The 22,229-nt window shown below is 52.4% G+C and overlaps 1 protein-coding gene across 1 annotated transcript; it reads left to right on the forward strand.

Moving 5' to 3' along the window:
• The first annotated feature begins 2,392 nt into the window (after positions 1 to 2,392).
• TMEM198 (transmembrane protein 198) lies at positions 2,393 to 21,878 on the forward strand. The gene is made up of 8 exons (XM_038753332.1): positions 2,393 to 2,407; positions 2,922 to 2,978; positions 3,115 to 3,239; positions 3,316 to 3,615; positions 3,682 to 3,857; positions 10,422 to 11,000; positions 18,699 to 18,874; positions 21,601 to 21,878. Exons 1-8 carry the CDS (start codon positions 2,393 to 2,395, stop codon positions 21,748 to 21,750), a joined length of 1,578 nt encoding a protein of 525 aa, XP_038609260.1. The 3' UTR covers positions 21,751 to 21,878.
• The last annotated feature ends 351 nt before the right edge of the window (positions 21,879 to 22,229 follow it).

Here is a 22,229-nt window from a genome sequence, read left to right on the forward strand (position 1 = left end):
TTTGGGGGCAGGTGTGTGTGTTGGCAGGTTCTCTCGTGTGTATTTGTGTGTGTGTGTGTGTGTGTGTGCGCCGGCTCCCCAGCCCCCGTGCCCACCCGCAGAGTCCCTCCGATGCTGTGGATGTCCCACGGGGGGCTCACAGTTTTCATCCCCATTTTCCAGATGAGGTAACTGAGGCCCAGAAAGGTGAAGTGAGTTGCCCACAGTCACACAGCGGACAGTTGGCAGAGCCGGGATTTGAACCCCTGACCTCTTGACTCCAAAGCCCGGGCTCTTTCCATCTGAGCCACACTGCTTCTCATCTATATGTCAAATCTATATGTTTCCAACTTGTACTTCCCAAGCGCTTAGCACAGTGCTCCGCACACAGTAAGCACTCAATAAATCATCATCAAACGTATTTATTGAGCGCTTACTATGTGCAGAGCACTGTACTAAGTGCTTAAATACGATTGAATGAATGAATGAATGGGGGCCAAGGAAACTGGATCAATGTTAAAGAAAATAGAGACAAATACCCATGCTCTGGTTCTCCTCATCCTGGTCAATGAAGACATCATCAATATCATCATCATCAATCGTATTTATTGAGCGCTTACTGTGTGCAGAGTCCATCACTCAAGACATGGTCCATCACGAAGCTGAGGAGTTCATTCATTCATTCATTCATTCATTCATTCATTCAATCGTATTTATTGAGCACTTACTGTGTGCAGAGCACTGTACTAAGCGCTTGGGAAGTACAATTTGGCAACATAGAGAGACCAACAGTGAGCTCACAGTCTAGAAGGGGGAGACAGACAACAAAACCAAACATATTAACAGAATAAAATAGATAGAATAAATATGTACAAGTAAAATAAATAAGCCTGGAGTCCGGTGTCTGGGTGAAAAACCAATGGTTGAAGTCCCTCTCTGCCTCCTGTCATTAGCTGGTGGCTAAAAATCAGCTACATGAGGGCCTGTTCTTTGACTGGGGTGTTATTTATTTATTTACTTATTATTTATTATTTATTTATTTATTTATTTATTTATTTATTTTGCTTGTACATTTCTATCCTATTTATTTTATTTTGTTGGTATGTTTGGTTTTGTTCTCTGTCTCCCCCTTTTAGACTGTGAGCCCACTGTTGGGTAGGGACTGTCTCTATGTGTTGCCAATTTGTACTTCCCAAGCGCTTAGTACAGTGCTCTGCACATAGTAAGCGCTCAATAAATACGATTGATTTATTGATTGATTGGTTCTAGCCTGGATTCTTTAACGTCACACAAGCCCCGCCTCCTGCCGCCGCCAGAGGGCGTTCGGGGTGACGTCACACAAGCCCCGCCCGCTTCCGCCGCCGTCGGAGGGCGTTCGGGGTGACGTCACACAAGCCCCGCCCTCTTCCGCGGCCCGAGGGCGTTCCTGGGTGGCGTCACCCGATCCCCTCCCCCTTCCACAGCCCGTGGGCGTTCGGGGTGACGTCACGCAAGCCCCGCCTCCTCCCGCCGTCGGAGAGCGTTCGGGGTGACGTCCTGGAAGCCCCGCCCCCTCCGACGTCACATAAGCCTCGTCCCCTTCCGCCGCCTGAGGGGTTTCGGGGTGACGTCACCCGAGCCCCTCCCCCTTCCGCCGTCGGGGGCGTTCGGGGTGACGTCACGCAAGCCACGTCCCTTTCCTCGCTCCCCCATCTCCGGGGCCGCTCGGGGTGACGTCGAGGGAAGCCCCGCCCCCTACACCTGAGGGCATGTATATACACATGTATATATGTTTGTACATATTTATTACTCTATTTATTTATTTTATTTGTACATATCTATTCTATTTATTTTATTTTGTTAGTATGTTTGGTTGTGTTCTCTGTCTCCCCCTTTTAGACTGTGAGCCCACTGTTGGGTAGGAACTGTCTCTCTATGTTGCCAACTTGTACTTCCCAAGCGCTTAGTACAGTGCTCTGCACATAGTAAGTGCTCAATAAATACGATTGATGATGATGATGATGAGGGCGTTCGGGGTGACGTCACACAATCCCCGCCCCCTTCCCGCCACCTGAGGATGTTCGGGGTGACGTCACGCAAGCCCCGCCCCTTTCCTCCCTCTCCCGTCTCCGGGGCCGCTCGGGGTGACGTCGGGGGAAGCCCCGCCCCCTCCCGCCGACGGGGGGCGCTCGGGGTGACGTCGCACAAGCCCCGCCCCTTCCCGCCGCCTGAGGGCGTTAGGGTGACGTCACGCAAGCCCCCCCCCTTTCCTCGCTCTCCCGTCTGCGGGGCCGCTCGGGGTGACGTCGGGGGAAGCCCCACCCCCTCCACCTGAGGGTGTTCGGGTGACGTCACATAAGCCCCGCCCCTTTCCTTGCTCCCCCGTCTCCGGGGCCGCTCAGGGTGACGTCGAGGGAAGCCCCGCCCCCTCCGCATGAGGGCGTTCAGGGTGACGTCACAAGCCCCGCCCCCTTCCCGCCACCTGAGAGCTCACCTCCTCCAGGAGGCCTTCCCAGACTGAGCCCCTTCCTTCCTCTCCCCCTCGTCCCCCTCTCCATCCCCCCATCTTACCTCCTTCCCTTCCCCACGGCACCTGTATATATAAATATATGTTTGTACAGATTTATTACTCTATTTATTTACTTATTTATTTTACTTGTACATGTCTATTCTATTTATTTTATTTTGTTAGTATGTTTGGTTTTGTCTCCCCCTTCTAGACTGTGAGCCCACTGTTGGGTAGGGACCGTCTCTCTATGTTGCCAACTTGTACTTCCCAAGCGCTTAGTACAGCGCTCTGCACACAGTAAGCGCTCAATAAATGCGCTTGAAGAAGACGATGATGATGACGTCACGCCAGCCCCGCCCCTTCCCTCGGTCTCCCGTCTCCGGGGCCGCTCGCGGTGACGTCGAGGGAAGCCCCGCCCCCTTCCGGTCTCTGAGGGCGTTCGGGGTGACGTCAGGCCAGCCCCGCCCCTTTCCTCGGGGCCGCTCGGGGTGACGTGGGCGGGGCGTTCGGGGTGACGTCACACCAACCCCGCCCCCTGCCTCGGTCCCCTCTGTGGGGCCGTTCGGGGTGACGACAGGGAAGCCCCGCCCCCTTCCGCCCGGAGAGGGCGTTCGGGGTGACGTCACACAAGCCCCGCCCCCTTCCAGCCGCCGATGGGCGCTCGGGGTGACGTCACACCAGCCCCGCCCCTTTCCTCGGTCTCCCGTCTCCGGGGCCGCTCGGGGGTGACGTCACATCAGCCCGCCCCCTTCCACCGCCCGTGGGCGTTCGGGTGACGTCACGCCAGCCCCGCCCCTCCCCTCGCTCGGGGTGACGCGGGCGGGGCATTCGGGGTGACGTCACTCAAGCCACGCCCCCTTCCGCCGCCCGTGGGCGTCCGGGGTGACGTCACGCAAGCCCCGCCCCTTCCCTCGGTCTCCCGTCTCCGCTCGGGGTGACGTCACCGGAGCCCCGCCCCCTTCCGCTCCCCGGGGGCGTTCTGGGGGTGACGTCGTTGCGGCCCCGCCCCCCGGCGGGCTGCCGGGGCGGGTGACGTTACGGCCGGGGGTGGGTCCGGAGCTGTCCGCCAGCACCGCGGACCGACAGACCGACCGACAGACGGACGGACGGACAGACACCGGCCCCACCGGCCTCCCCGTCCCCGTCCCGTCCCGTCCCGGCCCCGGGCCCCGGGCCCCGGGCCCCGGCTCCATGCCGGGCCCCCTCCCGGGCAGCGGGCCGGGCCCCGTGGAGCCGCCGCGGTCCCCGCTGCCGCTGTCCCCGGCCCCCGAGCCGGGCGGCCCTCCCTGGGGCCCCCCCTGCCCCCGGCTCCCGGACCGGCGGTACCAGGCGCTGCCCTCGCTCGTCTGCCTCATGTGCTGCCTCTTCGGCGTCGTCTACTGCTTCTTCGGTGAGCAGGGCAGGGAGGCCCGGACCCTCCACCCTCGCCGCCCCCAGCCCGCCCAGCCCTCCATCGCTCCATCGCTCCATCCCTCCCTTCCCTCCATCCATCCCTCCATCCCCTCCATCCATTCTTCCATCCCTCCATCCATCCCTCCATCCCCTCCATCCATTCCTCCATCCCTCCATCCATTCCTCCATCCCTGCATCCCTCCATTCCTCCATCCCTCCATGCATCCCTCCCTCTGTCCCTCCATTCCTCCATCCCCTCCCTCCATTCCTGCATCCCTCCATTCCTCCATCCCCTCCCTCCATTCCTCCATCCCTCCACCCCCTCCATCCGTTCCTCCATCCCTCCATGCATCCCTCCCTCCATCCCTCCATTACTCCATCCCTGCATCCCTCCCTTCATCCATTCATTCCTCCATCCCACCATCCCTCCATTCCTCCATTCTTCCATCCCTCCATTCCTCCTCCATCCCTCCATCCTTCCCTCCATCCATTCATTCCTCCATCCCTCCATCCCTCCATCCCTCCCTCTCCTCCATCCCTCCATGCATCCCTCCCTTCATCCCTTTGTTAGTATGTTTGGTTTTGTTCTCTGTCTCCCCCTTCTAGACTGTGAGCCCACTGTTGGGTAGGGACCATCTCTATATGTTGCCAACTTGTACTTCCCAAGCGCTTAGTACAGTGCTCTGCACACAGTAAGTGCTCAATAAATGCGATTGATTGATTGATTGATGCCTCCTTCCATCCCTCCATCCATTCATTCCTCCATCCCTCCTTCCTTCCCTCCATCCATTCATTCCTCCATCCCTCCGTCCTTCCCTCCATCTATTCATTCCTCCAGCCCTCCATGCCTCCATCCCTTCTTCCTTCCCTCCATCCATTCATTCCTCCATCCCTCCATCCTTCCCTCCATCCATTCATTCCTCCATCCTTCCATCCCTCCCTCCTTCCCCCATCCATTCATTCCTCCATCCCTCCATCCTTCCCTCCATCCATTCATTCCTCCATCTCTCCATCCTTCCCTCCATCCATTCATTCCTCCATCCCTCCATCCTTCCCTCCATCCATTCATTCCTCCATCCCTCCATCCTTCCCTCCATCCATTCATTCCTCCACCCCTCCATCCGTCCATTCCTCCATCCCTACATCCCTCCCTCTCCTCCATCCCTCCATGCATCCCTCCCTTCATCCCTCCCTCCTTCCCTTCCTCCATCCATCCAGCCCTCCATCCATCCCTCCCTCCCTCCATCCACCTCCATCCATTCCTCCCTCCATCCCTCCATCCATCCATCCAGCCCTCCATCCCTCCCTTCCCTCCATTCATCCCTCCATCCCCTCCATCCATCTGTCCCTACATCCATCCGTCCCTACATCCATCCATCCATCCATCCATCCGTCCACCCATCCATCCATCCATCCCTCCATGCATCCCTCCCTTCATCCCTCCCTCCCTCCCTCCATCCATCCAGCCCTCCATCCATCCCTCCCTCCCTCCATCCACCTCCATCCATTCCTCCCTCCATCCCTCCATCCATCCATCCAGCCCTCCATCCCTCCCTTCCCTCCATTCATCCCTCCATCCCCTCCATCCATCCATCCATCCATCCATCCCTCCATCCATCCCTCCTTCCATCCATCCATCCATCCCTCCATCCCTCCCTCCATCCATTCATTCCTCCATCCCTCCCTCCATCCATTCATTCCTCCATCCCTCCCTCCATCCATTCATTCCTCCATCCCTCCCTCCATCCATTCATTCCTCCATCCCTCCATCCCTCCATCCCCCCACACCCTCCATCCACCCACCCACCCATCCACCCATCCCTCCCTCCTTCCCTCCCTCCATCCATCCACCCACCCACCCATCCATCCATCCAACCATCCCTCCCTCCCTCCCTCCATCCACCCACCCACCCATCCGTCCATCCCTCCCTCCCTCCATCCATCCACCCACCCACCCATCCGTCCATCCCTCCCTACCTCCATCCACCCACCCACCAATCCATCCATCCTTCCCTCCCTCCATCCACCCACCCACCCATCCATCCATCCCTCCCTCCCTCCATCCACCCACCCACCCACCAATGCATCCATCCTTCCCTCCCTCCCTCTCTCCCTCCCTCCCTCCATCCACCCACCTACCCATCCATCCCTCCCTCCCTCCCTCCCTCCCTCCATCCATCCAGTCAATTGTCTTTTATCGAGTGCTTCCTGTGTGCAGAGCACTGGACTAAGCACTTGGAAAGAATAACGATGGTGTTTGTTAAGCGCTTACTATGTGCCAACCACTGTTTTAAGTGCTGGGGAAGATACAGGGTAATCAGGTGGGGCTCCCAATCTTCATCCCCATTTTACAGAGGAGGGAACTGAAGCCCAGAGAATAATAACGATGGCATTTATTAAGCGCTTACTATGTGCAAAGAAAGCACTGTTCTAAGTGCTGGGGAGGTTACAAGGTACTCAGGATGTCTGACGGGGGGCTCACAGTCTTCATCCCCATTTTACAGATGAGGTAACTGAGGCCCAGAGAACTGAAGTGACTTGCCAGAGGTCACACAGCAGACAAGTGGCGGTGCCGGGATTCGAACCCACGTCCTCTGACTCCCAAGCCCGGGCTCTTTCCACTAAGCCATGCTGCTTCTCAGCACTTACTATGGGCCAAGCCCTGTTCTAAGCGCAGGGGGAGATACAGGGTCATCAGGTTGTCCCACGTGGGGCTCCCAATCTTCATCCCGATTTTACAGAGGAGGCCCAGAGAAGTGAAGTGACTTGCCTGAGGTCACCCAGCAAACAAGTGGCGGAGCCGGGATTAGAACCCACGTCCTCATTCATTCAGTTGTATTTATCGAGCGCTGCCTGTGTGCCGAGCGCTGGACTAAGCGCTTGGAAAGTCCAATTCAGCAACAGAGACAATCCCTGCCCTCAACAGGCTCACCGTCTAGGAAGGGGGAGACAGACATCAAAACAAGGAAACAGGCATTCATTGATTCATTTAATCATATTTATTGAGCGCTTACTGTGTGCAGAGCACTGGACTAAGCACTTGGAAAGTGCAACAGATAATAATAACGATGGTGTTTGTTAAGCGCTTACTATGTGCTCTAAGCACTGGGGGTGATACAAGGTGATCGGGTTGTCCCACGCGGGGCTCACAGTCTTAATCCCCATTTTACAGATGAGGGAACTGAGGCCCAGAGAAGCGAAGTGACTCGCCCAAAGTCACACAGCTGACAAGTGGCGGAGCCGGGATTCGAACCCATGATCTCTGACTCCCAAGCTCGGGCTCTTTCCATTAAGCCACGCTGCTTCTCTAACAGATAGAGATGGTCCCTACCCAACAAGGGGCTCACGGTCTAGAAGCGGGGAGACAGATAAGGGGACCCTTCCCCACAGCCCCTGTATATATGTATATATGTTTGTACATATTTATTACCCTATTTATTTGTTTATTTATTTTACTTGTCCATATCTATTCTATTTATTTTATTTTGTTAGTATGTTTGGTTTTGTTCTCTGTCTCCCCCTTTTAGACTGTGAGCCCACTGTTGGGTAGGGACCGTCTCTATATGTTGCCAACGTGTACTTCCCAAGCGCTTAGTACAGTGCTCTGCACAAAGTAAGTGCTCAATAAATAGATTGATTGATTGAAACAAAACAAGGAGACAGATGAGCCCACTGTTGGGTAGGGACCGTCTCTATATGTTGCCGACTTGTCCTTCCCAAGCGCTTAGTCCAGTGCTCTGCACACAGTAAGCGCTCAATAAATACGATTGAATGAATGAATGAATGAATGTCAATACCATCAAAATCGGTAGAATGATAGAGAAGCAGCGTGGCTCAGTGGAAAGAGCCTGGGCTTTGGAGCCAGAGGTCATGGGTTCAAATCCCGGCTCCGCCACTCGTCAGCTGTGTGACTTTGGGCCAGTCACCTCACTTCTCTGGGCCTCAGTTCCCTCATCTGTAAAATGGGGATGAAGACTGTGAGCACCCCTTGGGACAACCTGATCGCCTTGTATCCCCCCAGTGCTTAGAACAGTGCTTGGCACATAGTAAGGGCTTAACAAATACCATCATTAAGAGGAGCAGCGTGGTTCAGTGGAAAGAGCCCGGGCTCTGGAGTCAGAGGTCATGGGTTCAAATCCCGGCTCCACCAGTTGTCAGCTGTGTGACTTTGGGCAAGTCACTTCAATCAATCAATCAATCATATTTATTGAGTGCTTACTGTGTGCAGAGCACTGTACTAAGCGCTTGGGAAGTGCAAGTTGGCAACGTATAGAGACAGTCCCTACCCAACAATGGGCTCACAGTCTAAAAGGGGGAGACGGAGAACAAAACCAAACATACTAACAAAATAAAATAAATAGAATACATATGTACAAGTAAAATACTTCTCTGGGCCTCAGTGACCTCATCTGTCAAATGGGGATGAAGACGGTGAGCCCACTGTGGGACAACCTGATCGCCTTGTATCCCCCCAGTGCTTAGAACAGGGCTTGGCACATAGTAAGGGCTTAACAAATACCATCATTAAGAGGAGCAGCGTGGTTCAGTGGAAAGAGCCCGGGCTCTGGAGTCAGAGGTCATGGGTTCAAATCCCGGCTCCACCAGTTGTCAGCTGTGTGACTTTGGGCAAGTCACTTCAATCAATCAATCAATCATATTTATTGAGCGCTTACTGTGTGCAGAGCACTGTACTAAGCGCTTGGGAAGTGCAAGTTGGCAACGTATAGAGACAGTCCCTACCCAACAGTGGGCTCACAGTCTAAAAGGGGGAGACGGAGAACAAAACCAAACATACTAACAAAATAAAATAAATAGAATACATATGTACAAGTAAAATACTTCTCTGGGCCTCAGTGACCTCATCTGTCAAATGGGGATGAAGACGGTGAGCCCACTGTGGGACAACCTGATCGCCTTGTATCCCCCCAGTGCTTAGAACAGGGCTTGGCACATAGTAAGGGCTTAACAAATACCATCATTAAGAGGAGCAGCGTGTTCAGTGGAAAGAGCCCGGGCTCTGGAGTCAGAGGTCATGGGTTCAAATCCCGGCTCCACCAGTTGTCAGCTGTGTGACTTTGGGCAAGTCACTTCAATCAATCAATCAATCATATTTATTGAGCGCTTACTGTGTGCAGAGCACTGTACTAAGCGCTTGGGAAGTGCAAGTTGGCAACGTATAGAGACAGTCCCTACCCAACAGTGGGCTCACAGTCTAAAAGGGGGAGACGGAGAACAAAACCAAACATACTAACAAAATAAAATAAATAGAATACATATGTACAAGTAAAATACTTCTCTGGGCCTCAGTGACCTCATCTGTCAAATGGGGATGAAGACGGTGAGCCCACCGTGGGACAACCTGATCGCCTTGTATCCCCCCAGTGCTTCGAACAGTGCTTTGCACATAATAAGCGCTTAACACATGCCATCATTAAGAGGAGCTGCGTGGCTCAGCGGAAAGAGCCCGGGCTCTGGAGTCAGAGGTCATGGGTTCAAATCCCGGCTCCGCCAGTTGTCAGCTGTGTGACTTTGGGCGAGTCACTTCACTTCTCTGTGCTTCAGTTCCCCCAGTTGTAAAACGGGGGTGAAGATGGTGAGCCCCCCGTGGGACAACCTGCTCACCTTGTAATCTTCCCAGCGCTTAGAACAGTGCTTAGAACAGTGATCAAACAGCCCCCTCCTTCCTCTCCCCCCCTCCCCGTCTCCATCTCCCCCGCCTTACCTCCTTCCCTTCCCCACAGCACCTGTACATATGTATATATGTTTGTATGTATTTATTACTCCATTTATTTTACTTGTACAATATTCTATTTATTTTATTTTGTTGATATGTTTGGTTTTGTTCTCTGTCTCCCCCTTCTAGACTGTGAACCCACTGCTGGGTAGGGACCGTCTCTAGATGTTGCCAGCTTGTACTTCCCAAGCGCTTAGTACAGTGCTCTGCGCACAGTAAGCGCTCAATAAATACGACTGAATGAATAATAATAATAATAATAAAGATGGCATTTGTTAGGCGCTTCCTATATACAAAGCACTGTTCTAAGCGCTGGGGGGGATACAAGGTGATCAGGTTGTCATCATCATCAATCATCAATCGTATTTATTGAGCGCTTACTATGTGCAGAGCACTGTACTAAGCGCTTGGGAAGTACAAATTGGCAACATACAGAGACATGTCCCACATGGGGCTCACAGTCTTTATCCCCAGCTTACAGATGAGGTAACTGAGGCTCAGGGGAGTTAAGCGACTTGCCCAAGGTCACACAGGAGACGTGGTGGAGCCGGGATCCGAACGCATGCCCTTTGACTCCAAAGCCCGTGCTCTTTCCACTGAGCCACGCGGCTCCTCTGTGAATGAATGTTTGGCACATAGTAACTGCTTAATAAATGGCATTAGCATCGCTCTGTATGCACATCGTTAATAAAAGCAGTCACGCCTACCTTCCTCCGCGCCCCTTCCGCCGCCTTCCCCCTCCCCGTGTCTGCGACCCCCGTCCGCACCGTCCCACCCAACCGGTCCACGACGTCGCCGACCCCCCAACCCCTCTCTCCGGGCCCACAGGCTACCGGTGTTTCAAGGCGGTGCTGTTCCTGACGGGACTCCTGTTCGGCTCGGCGGTCATCTTCCTCCTCTGCTACCGGGAGCGGGTGTTGGAGACGCAGCTGAGCGGGGCGTCGAGCGCGGGCATCGCCCTGGCCGTCGGGCTGCTGTGCGGCCTGGTCGCCATGCTGGTCCGCAGCGTGGGCCTCTTCCTCCTGGGCCTGCTGCTGGGGCTGCTGCTGGCCACGGCCGCCCTGCTGGGCTCAGGCCCCTTCTACCAGCCGGCTACTGTCTGGACGCCCCTGGGCCTGCTGCTGGGGGCCGGCCTGCTCTGCGCCCTGCTGGCCCTGCGCTGGCCGCGCCCGCTGACCACCCTGGCCACCGCCGTGGCCGGGGCCGCGCTGGTCTCCGCCGCCGTCGACTACTTCGCCGAGCTGCTACTGTTGGGCCGCTACGCGGCCGAGAGGCTGAGGGCGGCCCCCCCGGGACCCCCGCTCTGCTGGCGCAGCTGGGCCCTGTTGGCCTCCTGGCCCCTGCTCAGCCTCGTGGGCGTCGTGGTCCAGTGGAGGGTCACCGCCGACGGCTACTCCCACACCGACGGTGAGCGGGGGGCGCGGGCGGCGGAGGATCCCCATCCATCAATCCATCATCATCATCATCATCAGTCGTATTTATTGAGCGCTCACTATGTGCAGGGCACTGGACTAAGCGCTTGGGAAGTTGGCAACACCTAGAGACGGTCCCTACCCAACGGTGGGCTCACGGTCGAAAAGGGGGAGACAGAGAACAAAACCAGACATACCAACAAAATAAAATAAATAGGATAGATATCATCATCAGCAATCGTATTTATTGAGCGCTTACTATGTGCAGGGCACTGGACTAAGCGCTTGGGAAGTACAAACTGGCAACACCTAGAGACGGTCCCTACCCAACGGTGGGCTCACGGTCGAAAAGGGGGAGACAGGGAACAAAACCAGACATACCAACAAAATAAAATAAATAGGATAGATATCATCATCAGCAATCGTATTTATTGAGCGCTTACTATGTGCAGGGCACTGGACTAAGCGCTTGGGAAGTACAAATTGGCAACACATAGAGACAGTCCCTACCCAACGGTGGGCTCACAGTCTAAAAGGGGGAGACAGGGAACAAAACCAGACATACCAACAAAATAAAATAAATAGGATAGATATCATCATCATCAATCGTATTTATTGAGCGCTCGCTATGTGCAGGGCACTGGACCAAGCGCTTGGGAAGTACAAACTGGCAACACCTAGAGACGGTCCCTACCCAACGGTGGGCTCACAGTCGAAAAGGGGGAGACAGAGAAGAAAACCAGACATACCAACAAAATAAAATAAATAGGATAGATATGTACAAGTAAAATAAATAAATGAATAAATAGAATAATAAATATGTACAACCATATATACATGTATACAGGTGCTGTGGGGAAGGGAAGGAGGTAAGATGGGGGGGATGGAGGGGGGACGAGGGGGAGAGGAAGGAAGGGGCTCAGTGTGGGAAGGCCTCCTGGAGGCCTTCGATATTTATTGAGCGCTTACTATGTGCAGAGCACTGTACTAAGCGCTTGGGAAGTACAAATTGGCAACATATAGAGACAGTCCCTACCCAACGGTGGGCTCACAGTCTAAAAGGGGGAGACAGAGAACAAAACCAAACACACTAACCAAATAAAATAAATAGAATAGATATGGACAAGTAAAATAAATAAATAAATAGAGTAATAAATATGTACAAACATGTATAATAATAATAATCATGGCATTTGTTAAGCGCTTACTATGTGCAAAGCACTGTTCTAAGCACTGGGGGGGATACGGTGTGATCAAGTTGTCCCCCGTGGAGCTCACAGTCAATCCCCATTTTTACAGATGAGGTAACTGAGGCTCAGAGAAGTTAAGTGACTTGCCCAAGGTCGCACGGCAGACTTGTGGGGGAGCCGGGATCATCATCAATCGTATTTATTGAGCGCTTACTGTGTGCAGAGCACTGTACTAAGCGCTTGGGAAGTACAAATTGGCAACATAGAGAGACGGTCCCTACCCAACAGCGGGCTCACAGTCTAAAAGGGGGAGACAGAGAACAAAACCAAACACGCTAACCAAATAAAATAAATAGAACAGATATGTACAAGTAAAATAAATAAATAAATAGAGTAATAAATCTGTACAAACATATATACATATATATGTTTGTACAGATTTATTACTCTATTTTACTTGTACATATCTATTCTATTTATTTTATTTGGTTAATATGTTTTGATTTGTTGTCTGTCTCCCCCTTCTAGACCGTGAGCCCACTGTTGGGTAGGGGCTGTCTCTAGATGTTGCCAACTTGCACTTCCCAAGTGCTTAGTACAGTGCTCTGCACACAGTAAGTGCTCAATAAATACGATTGATTGAATGAATGAATGAATGAATATACAGGTATACATATATATATATATATATATATATATATATATATATATATATATATATATATATATACATATATATCCCAACCTTTTCATTCGTTCTTACAATCGTAATTTATCGAGCGCTTACTGCGTGCAGAGCGCTGGACTGAGCACTTGGAAAGTACAATTCGTTCATTCAGTCGTAATTATCGAGCGCTTACTGCGTGCGGAGCGCTGGACGATGCTCTTGGGAAGTCCAAGTCGGCAACATCTAGAGACGGTCCCTACCCAACGATGGGCTCACGGTCTAGAAGGGGGAGACGGACGGCAAAATAAAACATGTGGACAGGGGTCAATAATAATAATAATAATAATAGTAATAATAATAATAATGATAGCAGAGACAGAGGAACATCATCATCATCATCATCAATCATATTTATTGAGCGCTTACTATGTGCAGAGCACTGTACTAAGCGCTTGGGAAGTACAAATTGGCAACATATAGAGACAGTCCCTGCCCAACAGTGGGCTCACAGTCTGAAAGGGGGAGACAGAGAACAAAACCAAACATACTAACAAAATAAAATAAATAGAATAGATATGTACAAATAAAATAAATAAATAAATAGAGTAAAAAATATGTACAAACATATATACATATATACGGGTACTGTGGGGAAGGGAAGGAACAGGGAGTGACAGAGAGACAGAGAGGCAGAGACAGAGACCACTTCTGACAGAGACAGGCAGAAAGAGAGGGAGAGACAGTGCGAGAGAGAGCGCGAGAAGCCGCATGGCCTATCCGAAGGACCACGGCCCTGGGAACCAGGGGTCCTGAGTTCTAATCCACGTTCTGCTCCTTGTCTACTGTTCGATCCCAGGCAAGTCACTTCACTTCTCTGGGCCTCAGTGTCCTCATCTGTAAAATGAGAAGCAGCGTGGCTCAGGGGAAAGAGCCCGGGCTTTGGAGTCAGAGGTCGTGGGTTCAAATCCCGGCTCCGCCAATTCATTCATTCAATCGTATTTATTGAGCGCTTACTGTGTGCAGAGCACTGGACGAAGCGCTTGGGAAGTACAAAGTGGCAACATATAGAGAAGGTCCCTACCCAACAGCGGGTTTACAGTCTAGAAGGGGGAGACAGACAACGAAAGAAAACATGTGGACAGGTGTCAAGTCGTCAGAACAAATAGAATTAAAGCTAAATGCACATTATCAACAAAATAAATAGAATGGTAAATATGTACAAGTAAAATAAATAGAGAGTAAATCTGTACAAACATATATACAGGTGCTGTGGGGAGAGGATGGGGTGGCCAGGATACAGGGGCAAAATTGTCGGCTGTGGGACTTTGAGCAAGTCACTTCACTTCTCTGTGCCTCAGTTACCTCATCTGGAAAATGGGAATTTTTTTGGTATTTGTTAAGCGCTTACTACATGCAAAGTACTGTTCTAAGCGCTGGGGAGGTTACAAGGTGATCAGGTTGTCCCACGGGGGGGCTCACAGTTTTAATCCCCATTTTACAGATGAGGTCATTGAGGCCCAGAGAGGTGAAGTGACTTGCCCAGAGTCACACAGCTGACAGTTGGTGGAGCCGGGATTTGAACCCATGACCTCTGACTCTAAAGCCCGGGCTCTTTCCACTGAGCCACGCTGCTTCTCCAGTGTGGATTAAGGATTAAGACTGTGAGGCCCCCGTGGGACAACCCGATCACTTTGTAAGCTCCCCAGCGCTTAGAACGGTGCTTGGCACATAGTAAGCGCTTAATAAATGCCATCATTATTATTATTATAAAAGGGGGATTCCATCCCTGTTGTCAATCAATCAATCAATCGTATTTATTGAGCGCTTACTGTGTGCAGAGCACTGAACTAAGTGCTTGGGAAGTCCAAGTTGGCAACATATAGAGACAGTCCGTACCCACCAGTGGGCTCACAGTCTAAAAGGGGGAGACGGAGAACAAAACCAAACATATTAACAAAATAAAATAAATAGAATAGATAGGTACAAGTAAAATAAATCAATCAATAAATAGAGTAATAAATCTGTACAAACATATATAGATATATACAGGTGCTGTGGGGAAGGGAAGGAGGTAAGATGGGGGGATGGGGAGGGGGACGAGGGGGAGAGGAAGGAAGGGGCTCAGTCTGGGAAGGCCTCCTGGAGGAGGTGAGCTCCGCTTAGACCGTGAGTCCCACGTGGGACAGAGATTTTCATTCATTCAATCGTATTTATAGAGTGCTTACTGTGTGCAGAGCACTGTACTAAGCGCTTGGGAAGTACAAGTTGGCAACATCTAGAGACGGTCCCTACCCAACAACGGGCTCACAGTCTAGAGGGGGGAGACGGACGACAAAAGAAAACATGTGGACTGGGTCTGAGCTGATGAGCGTCTTTCTTGAGCCATAGTAAGCGCTTCACAAATAACACAGTTATTATTATTAGAGACAGAGAGCGGGGGCTGGGGGGAGAGGGAGAGGGGGTTAGGGACTGGGCTCTGGGGTCACGGAAAGGGTTTGGGGGTGTCGGGTGGGGAAGAGAGAAGCAGCGTGGCCTAGTGGGTAGCGCCCGGGCCTGGGAGTTAGAAGGTCACAGGTTCAAATCCCGGCTCCGCCACTTGTCTGCTGTGTGCCCTTGGGCAAATCACTTCACTTCTCTGGGCCTCAATGACCTCATTTGGAAAAGAGGGTTAATAATAATGATAATAATGATAATAATAATAATAAAATAATAATAATAATAATAATAATAGCATTTATTAAGCGCTTACTATGTACAAAGCTATAATAATAATAATAATGGCATTTATTAAGCACTTACTATGTATAAAGCACTGTTCTAAGCGCTGGGGAGGTCACAAGGTGATCAGATTGCCCCCCGGGGGGCTCAGTCTTAATCCCCATTTGACAGATGAGGTCACTGAGGCCCAGAGAAGTGAAGTGACTTGCCCAGTGTCACACAGCTGACAATTGGCGGAGCTGGGATTTGAACCCACGACCTCTAACTCCAAAGCCCGGGCTCTTTCCACTGAGCCACGCTGCTTCCCAGCGTTTGAGAGTGTGAGCCCCAAAAGGGGCAAGGACTGTGTCCAATCTCGTTCATTTATTCATTCATTCATTCATTCAATCGTATTTATTAATAATAATAATGGCATTTGTTAAGTGCTCACTATGTGCAAAGCACTGTTCTAAGCGCTGTGGGGGAGGATACAATGTGATCAAATTGTCCCACATGGGGCTCACAGTCTTAATCCCCATTTTTACAGATGAGGGAACTGAGGCTCAGAGAAGTTAAGTGACTTGCCCAAGGTCACACAGCAGACTTGTGGTGGAGCTGGGATTCGAACCCACAACCTCTGACTCCAAAGCCGAGTGCTTACTGTGTGCAGAGCACTGTACTAAGCTCTTGGGAAGTCCAAGTTGGCAACATATAGAGACAGTCCCTACCCAACAGTGGGCTCACAGTCTAGAAGGGGGACAGACAACAAAACAAAACATATTAACAAAATAAAATAAATAGAATAAATATGTACAAGTAAAATAAAATAGGTACAAGTAAAATAAGTGAATTCATTCATTCAGTCGCATTTATTGAGCGCTTACTGTGTGCAGAGCACTGGACTAAGCACTTGGGAAGTACAGTTAGAGAAGCAGCGTGGCGCAGTGGAAAGAGCCCGGGCTTTGGAGTCAGAGGTCATGGGTTCAAATTCCGGCTCCGCCGCTTGTCAGCTGTGTGACTTTGGGCGAGCCACTTAACTTCTCTGGGCCTCAGTTCCCTCATCTGTAAAATGGGGATGAAGGCTGTGAGCCCCACGTGGGACAACGTGATCACCTTGTATCTGTGGACTGTGAGCCCACTGTTGGGTAGGGCCTGTCTCTATATGTTGCCAACTTGTACTTCCCAAGTGCTTAGTCCAGTGCTCTGCACACAGTAAGCGCTCAATAAATACAATTGATGATGATGATGATAGCGCTTAACAAATACCAACATTATTATTATTATTATTATTATTATCATTATTATTACAGTTTGTCAACACATAGAGACAATCCCTACCCAACAAGGGGCTCGCAATCTAGAAGGGGGAGACAGACAACAAAACAAGTAGACGGGTGTTGAAACAATCGAAACAGATAAATAGAATTACAGCTATAGACCTATCATTAATAAAATAGAGTAATAAATATGTATAAATATACCCCAGGGCTGTGGGGAGGGGAAGGGGGTAGAGCAGAGGGAGGGAGTTGGGGCGATGGGGAGGGGAGGAGGAGCAGAGGAAAAGGGGGGCTCAGTGTGGGAAGGCCTCCTGGAGGAGGTGAGCTCTCAGTAGGGCTTTGAAAAGAGGAAAAGAGCTAGTTTGTACAAGCAAATCTGAGAAGCAGCGTGGCTCAATGGAAAGAGCCCGGGCTTTGGAGTCAGAGGTCATGGGTTCAAATCCCGGCTCTGCCGATTGCCAGCTGTGTGACTTTGGGCAAATCACTTCACTTCTCTGGGCCTCAGTTCCCTCATCTGGAAAATGGAGATGAAGACTGTGAACCTGCCGTGGGACAACCCGATCACCTTGTAACCTCCCTAGAGCTTAGACTAGTGCTTTGCACATAGTAAGTGCTTAATAAATACCATCATAATCATTACTATTATTGTTATTGTCTCCACCCCAGCGCTTAGTACAGCACCTGGCACATAGTAAGCACTTACCAAATACCAAAATGATCATTACCTCCAGGGGAAATAATAATGATGGCATTTGTTAAGCGCTTACTATGTGCCATGCACTGTTCTAAGCTTGGGAGGATATGAGGTGATCAGGTTTTCCCATGGGGGGCTCACAGTCTTCATCCCCATTTTACAGATGAGGTCACTGAGGCCCAGAGAATAATAATGATAATAATAATAATAATGATAATAATGGCATTTGTTAAGCGCTTACTATGTGCAAAGCACTGTTCTAAGCGCTGGGGAGATACAAGGTGATCAGGTTGCCCCATGGGGGGCTCACAGTCTTCATCCCCATTTTACAGATGAGGTCACTGAGGCCCAGAGAATAATAATGATAATAATAACAATAATAATGGCATTTGTTAAGCGCTCACTATGTGCAAAGCACTGTTCTAAGCGCTGGGGAGATACAAGGTGATCAGGTTGTCCCACGGGGGGCTCACAGTCTTAATCCCCATTTTACAGGTGAGGGAACTGAGGCCCAGAGAAGTGAAGTGACTTGCCCAAAGTCACACAGCTGACAAGTGGCGGAGCCGGGATTTGAACCCATGACCTCTGACTCCAAAGGCCGGGCTCTTTCCCCTGAGCCACGCTGCCGACCTCCTCTGTAAAAAATGGGGGCTCACAGTCTTCATCCCCATTTTTTTACAGAGGAGGTCACTGAGGCCCAGAGAATACTACTACTACTACTACTACTACTACTACTACTACTACTACTACTAATAATAATAATAACAATGGCATTTGTTAAGCACTTACTATGTGCCAAGCACTGTTCTAAGCGCTGGGGAGGATACAAGGCGATCAGGTTGTCCCACGTGGGGCTCACAGTCTCCGTCCCCATTTTTTACAGATGAGGGAACTGAGGCCCAGAGAAGTGAAGTGCTCCGCACACAGTAAGCGCTCAGTAAATACGATTGAATTGAACGAAATGACTTGCCCAAAGTCACCCAGCTGACAATTGGCGGAGCCGGGATTTGAACCCACGACCTCCACCTCCCAAGCGCGGGCTCTTTCCGTTGAGCCATGCCGGGCCTGAGGGGAGGAAAGTGGGGAGGTGAAAGGTCAACGAGAATAGGTGGGAAGGGTGGGTGTGGGGGTCCCGGGGTGGTCTGAGCCGCGGGCCTTGTCCCGGCAGTGGTCATCAGGCGGCAGCAGCGACGGGTACAGCTGATGCGGATCCGGCAGCGAGAGGAGCGGAAAGTCCGGCGGCGACCTCCATCCCGTGACCCCCGGGCCCTCCGACCTCCGGACCCCGCTTACCGCCGTCGCCCGGTGCCCGTCAAGCGCTTCAACGGGGACGTGCTCTCTCCCGTGAGTCGGGGTCGTCTCCGCCGGACACCTCCACCTCCCCAATCTTGGGGGCCCTGGGGATGGTGGGGTCCCTGGGGAGGCGGAGGACCCCACCAGTGGGGCCTCAGAATCCAGTAGCCTCCGGGATTGTGGGGCTGGGGGCCTTGAGGCCTTGGATGTTGAGCGGTGGGATGGCTCCCCGTCCCCCATCTTGGGGCTGGGGGGACAGGGGGGGTCTCTGGGGGGGTTGGGAGACCCCAAAGTGGGGGGTCTCATAATCCAGCATCCTCCTGGATTGTGGGGCTGGGGGCCTTGAGGCCTTGGATGTTGAGTGGTGGGATGGCTCCCCGTCCCTGATCTTGGGGCTGGGGGGACAGCGGGGTCTCTGGGGGGGTTGGAAGACCCCAGAGTGGGCCCTCGGAATCCAGAGTCCTCCGGGATTGTGGGTCTGGGGGTCTTGGGGCCTTTGGATGTTGAAGTGTGGGACCTCTCCCCATCCTTGACCTTGAGGCTAGGGGACAGAGGGGGTCTCGGAATCCAGCGTCCTCCAGAACTGTCGATCTGGGGGCCTTGGGCCTTGGGATGTTGAGTTGTGGGACGTCTCCTCATCCCCGATCTTGGGGCTGGGGGGACAGAGGGGTCTCTGGGGGGATTGGGAGACCCCAAAGTGGGGGGGTCTCATAATCCAGCATCCTCCTGGATTGTGGGGCTGGGGGCCTTGAGGCCTTGGATGTTGAGTGGTGGGATGTCTCCCCGTCCCCCATCTTAGGGCTGGGGGGACAGCGGGGTCTCTGGGGGGGTTGGGAGACCCCAAAGTGGGGGGGGGTCTCGGAATCCAGCGTCCTCCAGAACTGTCGATCTGGGGGCCTTGGGCCTTGGGATGTTGAGTTGTGGGACGTCTCCTCATCCCCGATCTTGGGGCTGGGGGGACAGAGGGGTCTCTGGGGGGATTGGGAGACCCCAAAGTGAGGGGGTCTCGGAATCCAACGTCCTCTGGGATTGTGGGTCTGGGGGCCTTAAGGCCTTGGATTTTGAGTTGTGGGACATCGCCCCATCCCCGATCTTGGGCCTGGGGGGGACATAGGGGTCTCTGGGGGGGTTGGGAGACCCCAAAGTGGGGGGGGGGGGGTCTCGGAATCCAGCGTCCTCCAGAACTGTGAGTCTGGGAACCTTGAGGCCTTGGATGTTGAGTTGTGGGCCATCTCCCCATCCCCGATCTTGGGGCCGGGGGACAGAGGAGTCTCTGGGGGGATTGGGAGACCCCAAAGTGGGGGGGTCTCGGAATCCAGCATCCTCCGGGATTGTGGGTCTGGGGGCCCTGGGACGTTGGGGTCTGTGTCTGCAGGCTTTTGAGACCGAATCCGGGGGAGCTGGGAGGGGGTGGCGGGGCGGGGGAGACCCTCTGACCCGAGTCCCGTGTCCGAGGGAGCTGGGCGGGCACGGCTTAATCAATCAATCGTATTTATTGAGCGCTTACTATGTGCAGAGCACTGTACTAAGCGCTTGGGAAGCACAAATTGGCAACATATAGAGACAGTCCCTACCCAACAGTGGGCTCACAGTCTAAAAGGGGCTCACAGTCTAAAAGACTGTGGCTAGAGCTCACGCCTGGTTGTCAGAAGGACCTCGATTCTAATCCCGACTCTGCCACCTGCCTGCTGTGTGACCTCGGGCAAGTCCCTTCACCTCTCTGGGCCTCAGTGACCTCATCTGGAAAATGGGGGTGAAGACTGTGAGCCCCACGTGGGACAGAGACTGTGTCCAACCTGAATAATAATTATTATTTTATTTATTAAGTGCTCACTATGTGCCAAGCACTGTTCTGAGCGCTGGGGAGGTTACAAGGTGATCGGATGGTCCCACAGGGGATTCACAGTCTTCATCCCCATTTTACAGATGAGGTCACTGAGGCCCAGAGAAGTGAAGTGACTTGCCCAAGGTCACACAGCTGACAAGTGGTAGAGCCGGGATTTGAACCCATGACCTCTCACTCAAGAGCCCGGGCTCTTTCCACTGAGCCACGCTGCTTCTCATAACTTGGATCCACACCAGCGCTTAGTACAGTGCTGAGCACATAGTAAGGGCTTAACAAGCGTCATTATTAATATCATTATCACTATTTTATCATGTAATAATTATAATAATAATTATTATTATTAGAGAAGCAACATGGCTCAGTGGAAAGAGCCCGGGCTCTGGAGTCAGAGGTCATGGGTTCAAATCCCGGCTCCGCCAACTTTCATTCATTCAATCGTATTTATCGAGCGCTTACTGTGTGCAGAGCACTGTACTAAGCGCTTGGGAAGTACAAGTTGGCAACATATAGAGACGGTCCCTACCCAACAACTGTCAGCTGTGTGAGTTTGGGCAAGTCACGTCACTTCTCTGGGCCTCAGTTCCCTCATCTGGAAAATGGGGATGAAGATTGTGAACCCCAAGTGGGACAACCTGATCACCTTGTATCTCCCCAGCGCTTAGAACAGTGCTGGGCACATAGTAAGCGCTTAACAAATACCGTCATTATTATTATCATCATCATCATCATCAATCGTATTTATTGAGCGCTTACTGTGTGCAGAGCACTGGACTAAGCGCTTGGGAAGTCCAAGTTGGCAACATCTAGAGACAGTCCCTACCCAACAGTGGGCTCACGGTCTAAAAGGGGGGTTATAATTCTGATTATTATTAGGGGGTGATGGGGCGGAGGGGCGTCCCTCCGTCCTGAGACCCTTGTCCCTCCGTGGCAGAGTTATATCCAGAGCTTCCGGGACCGTCAGACGGGGTCATCTCTAAGCAGCTTCGTGGCCGCTCCTCCCGCGGACTTGGACTACGAGTGCGGATCCACCGTGCCGCTGACCGCCGCCTCGGCCGCCCCGGGACCCCCGGTCCGCGTCTAGACGCCCCCTCCCCAGGACTGGACCGGGCCCGGGACTAGGCCTGGACGCCGCAGCGGGGGCCGAACCCCTGTCTGGGGGCTCCTCACGGGACCGTCTTCCCCCATTATATATATATAATGACATTTATTAAGCGCTTACCATGTGCAAAGCACTGTTCCAAGCGCTGGGGAGGTTACAAGGTGATCGGGTTGTCCCACGTGGGGCTCACAGTTTTAATCCCCATTTTACAGCTGAGGTAACTGAGGCCCAGAGAAGTGAAGTGACTTGCCCAAAGTCACACGGCTGACAGTTGGCGGAGCTGGGATTCAAACCCATGACCTCTGACTCCAAAGCCCGGGCTCTTTCCACTGAGCCACGCTGCTTCGCAGATGTGGTCATCGCACCGGTCACCCCCCTCCCTCCATCTCTGGGGACCGGCCGGCGGCCCCCCGCCTCAGTTTGCCCCTCCGTGGTAGGCCTGAGCCCTTCCCCTGACCCCA

Source organism: Tachyglossus aculeatus, chromosome 1 (genome assembly GCF_015852505.1).
Source record: "Tachyglossus aculeatus isolate mTacAcu1 chromosome 1, mTacAcu1.pri, whole genome shotgun sequence".
NCBI classification, from domain to species: Eukaryota; Metazoa; Chordata; class Mammalia; order Monotremata; family Tachyglossidae; genus Tachyglossus; species Tachyglossus aculeatus.

Excerpts from the sequence above, each read along its gene's own strand:
- TMEM198 (XM_038753332.1), top strand. Across the intron at positions 3,616-3,681 it reads GGCCTCCCCGTCCCCGTCCC|CGGGCCGGGCCCCGTGGAGC; the intron begins GTCCCGTCCCGG and ends CCTCCCGGGCAG. Across the intron at positions 3,858-10,421 it reads CGTCGTCTACTGCTTCTTCG|GCTACCGGTGTTTCAAGGCG; the intron begins GTGAGCAGGGCA and ends CCGGGCCCACAG.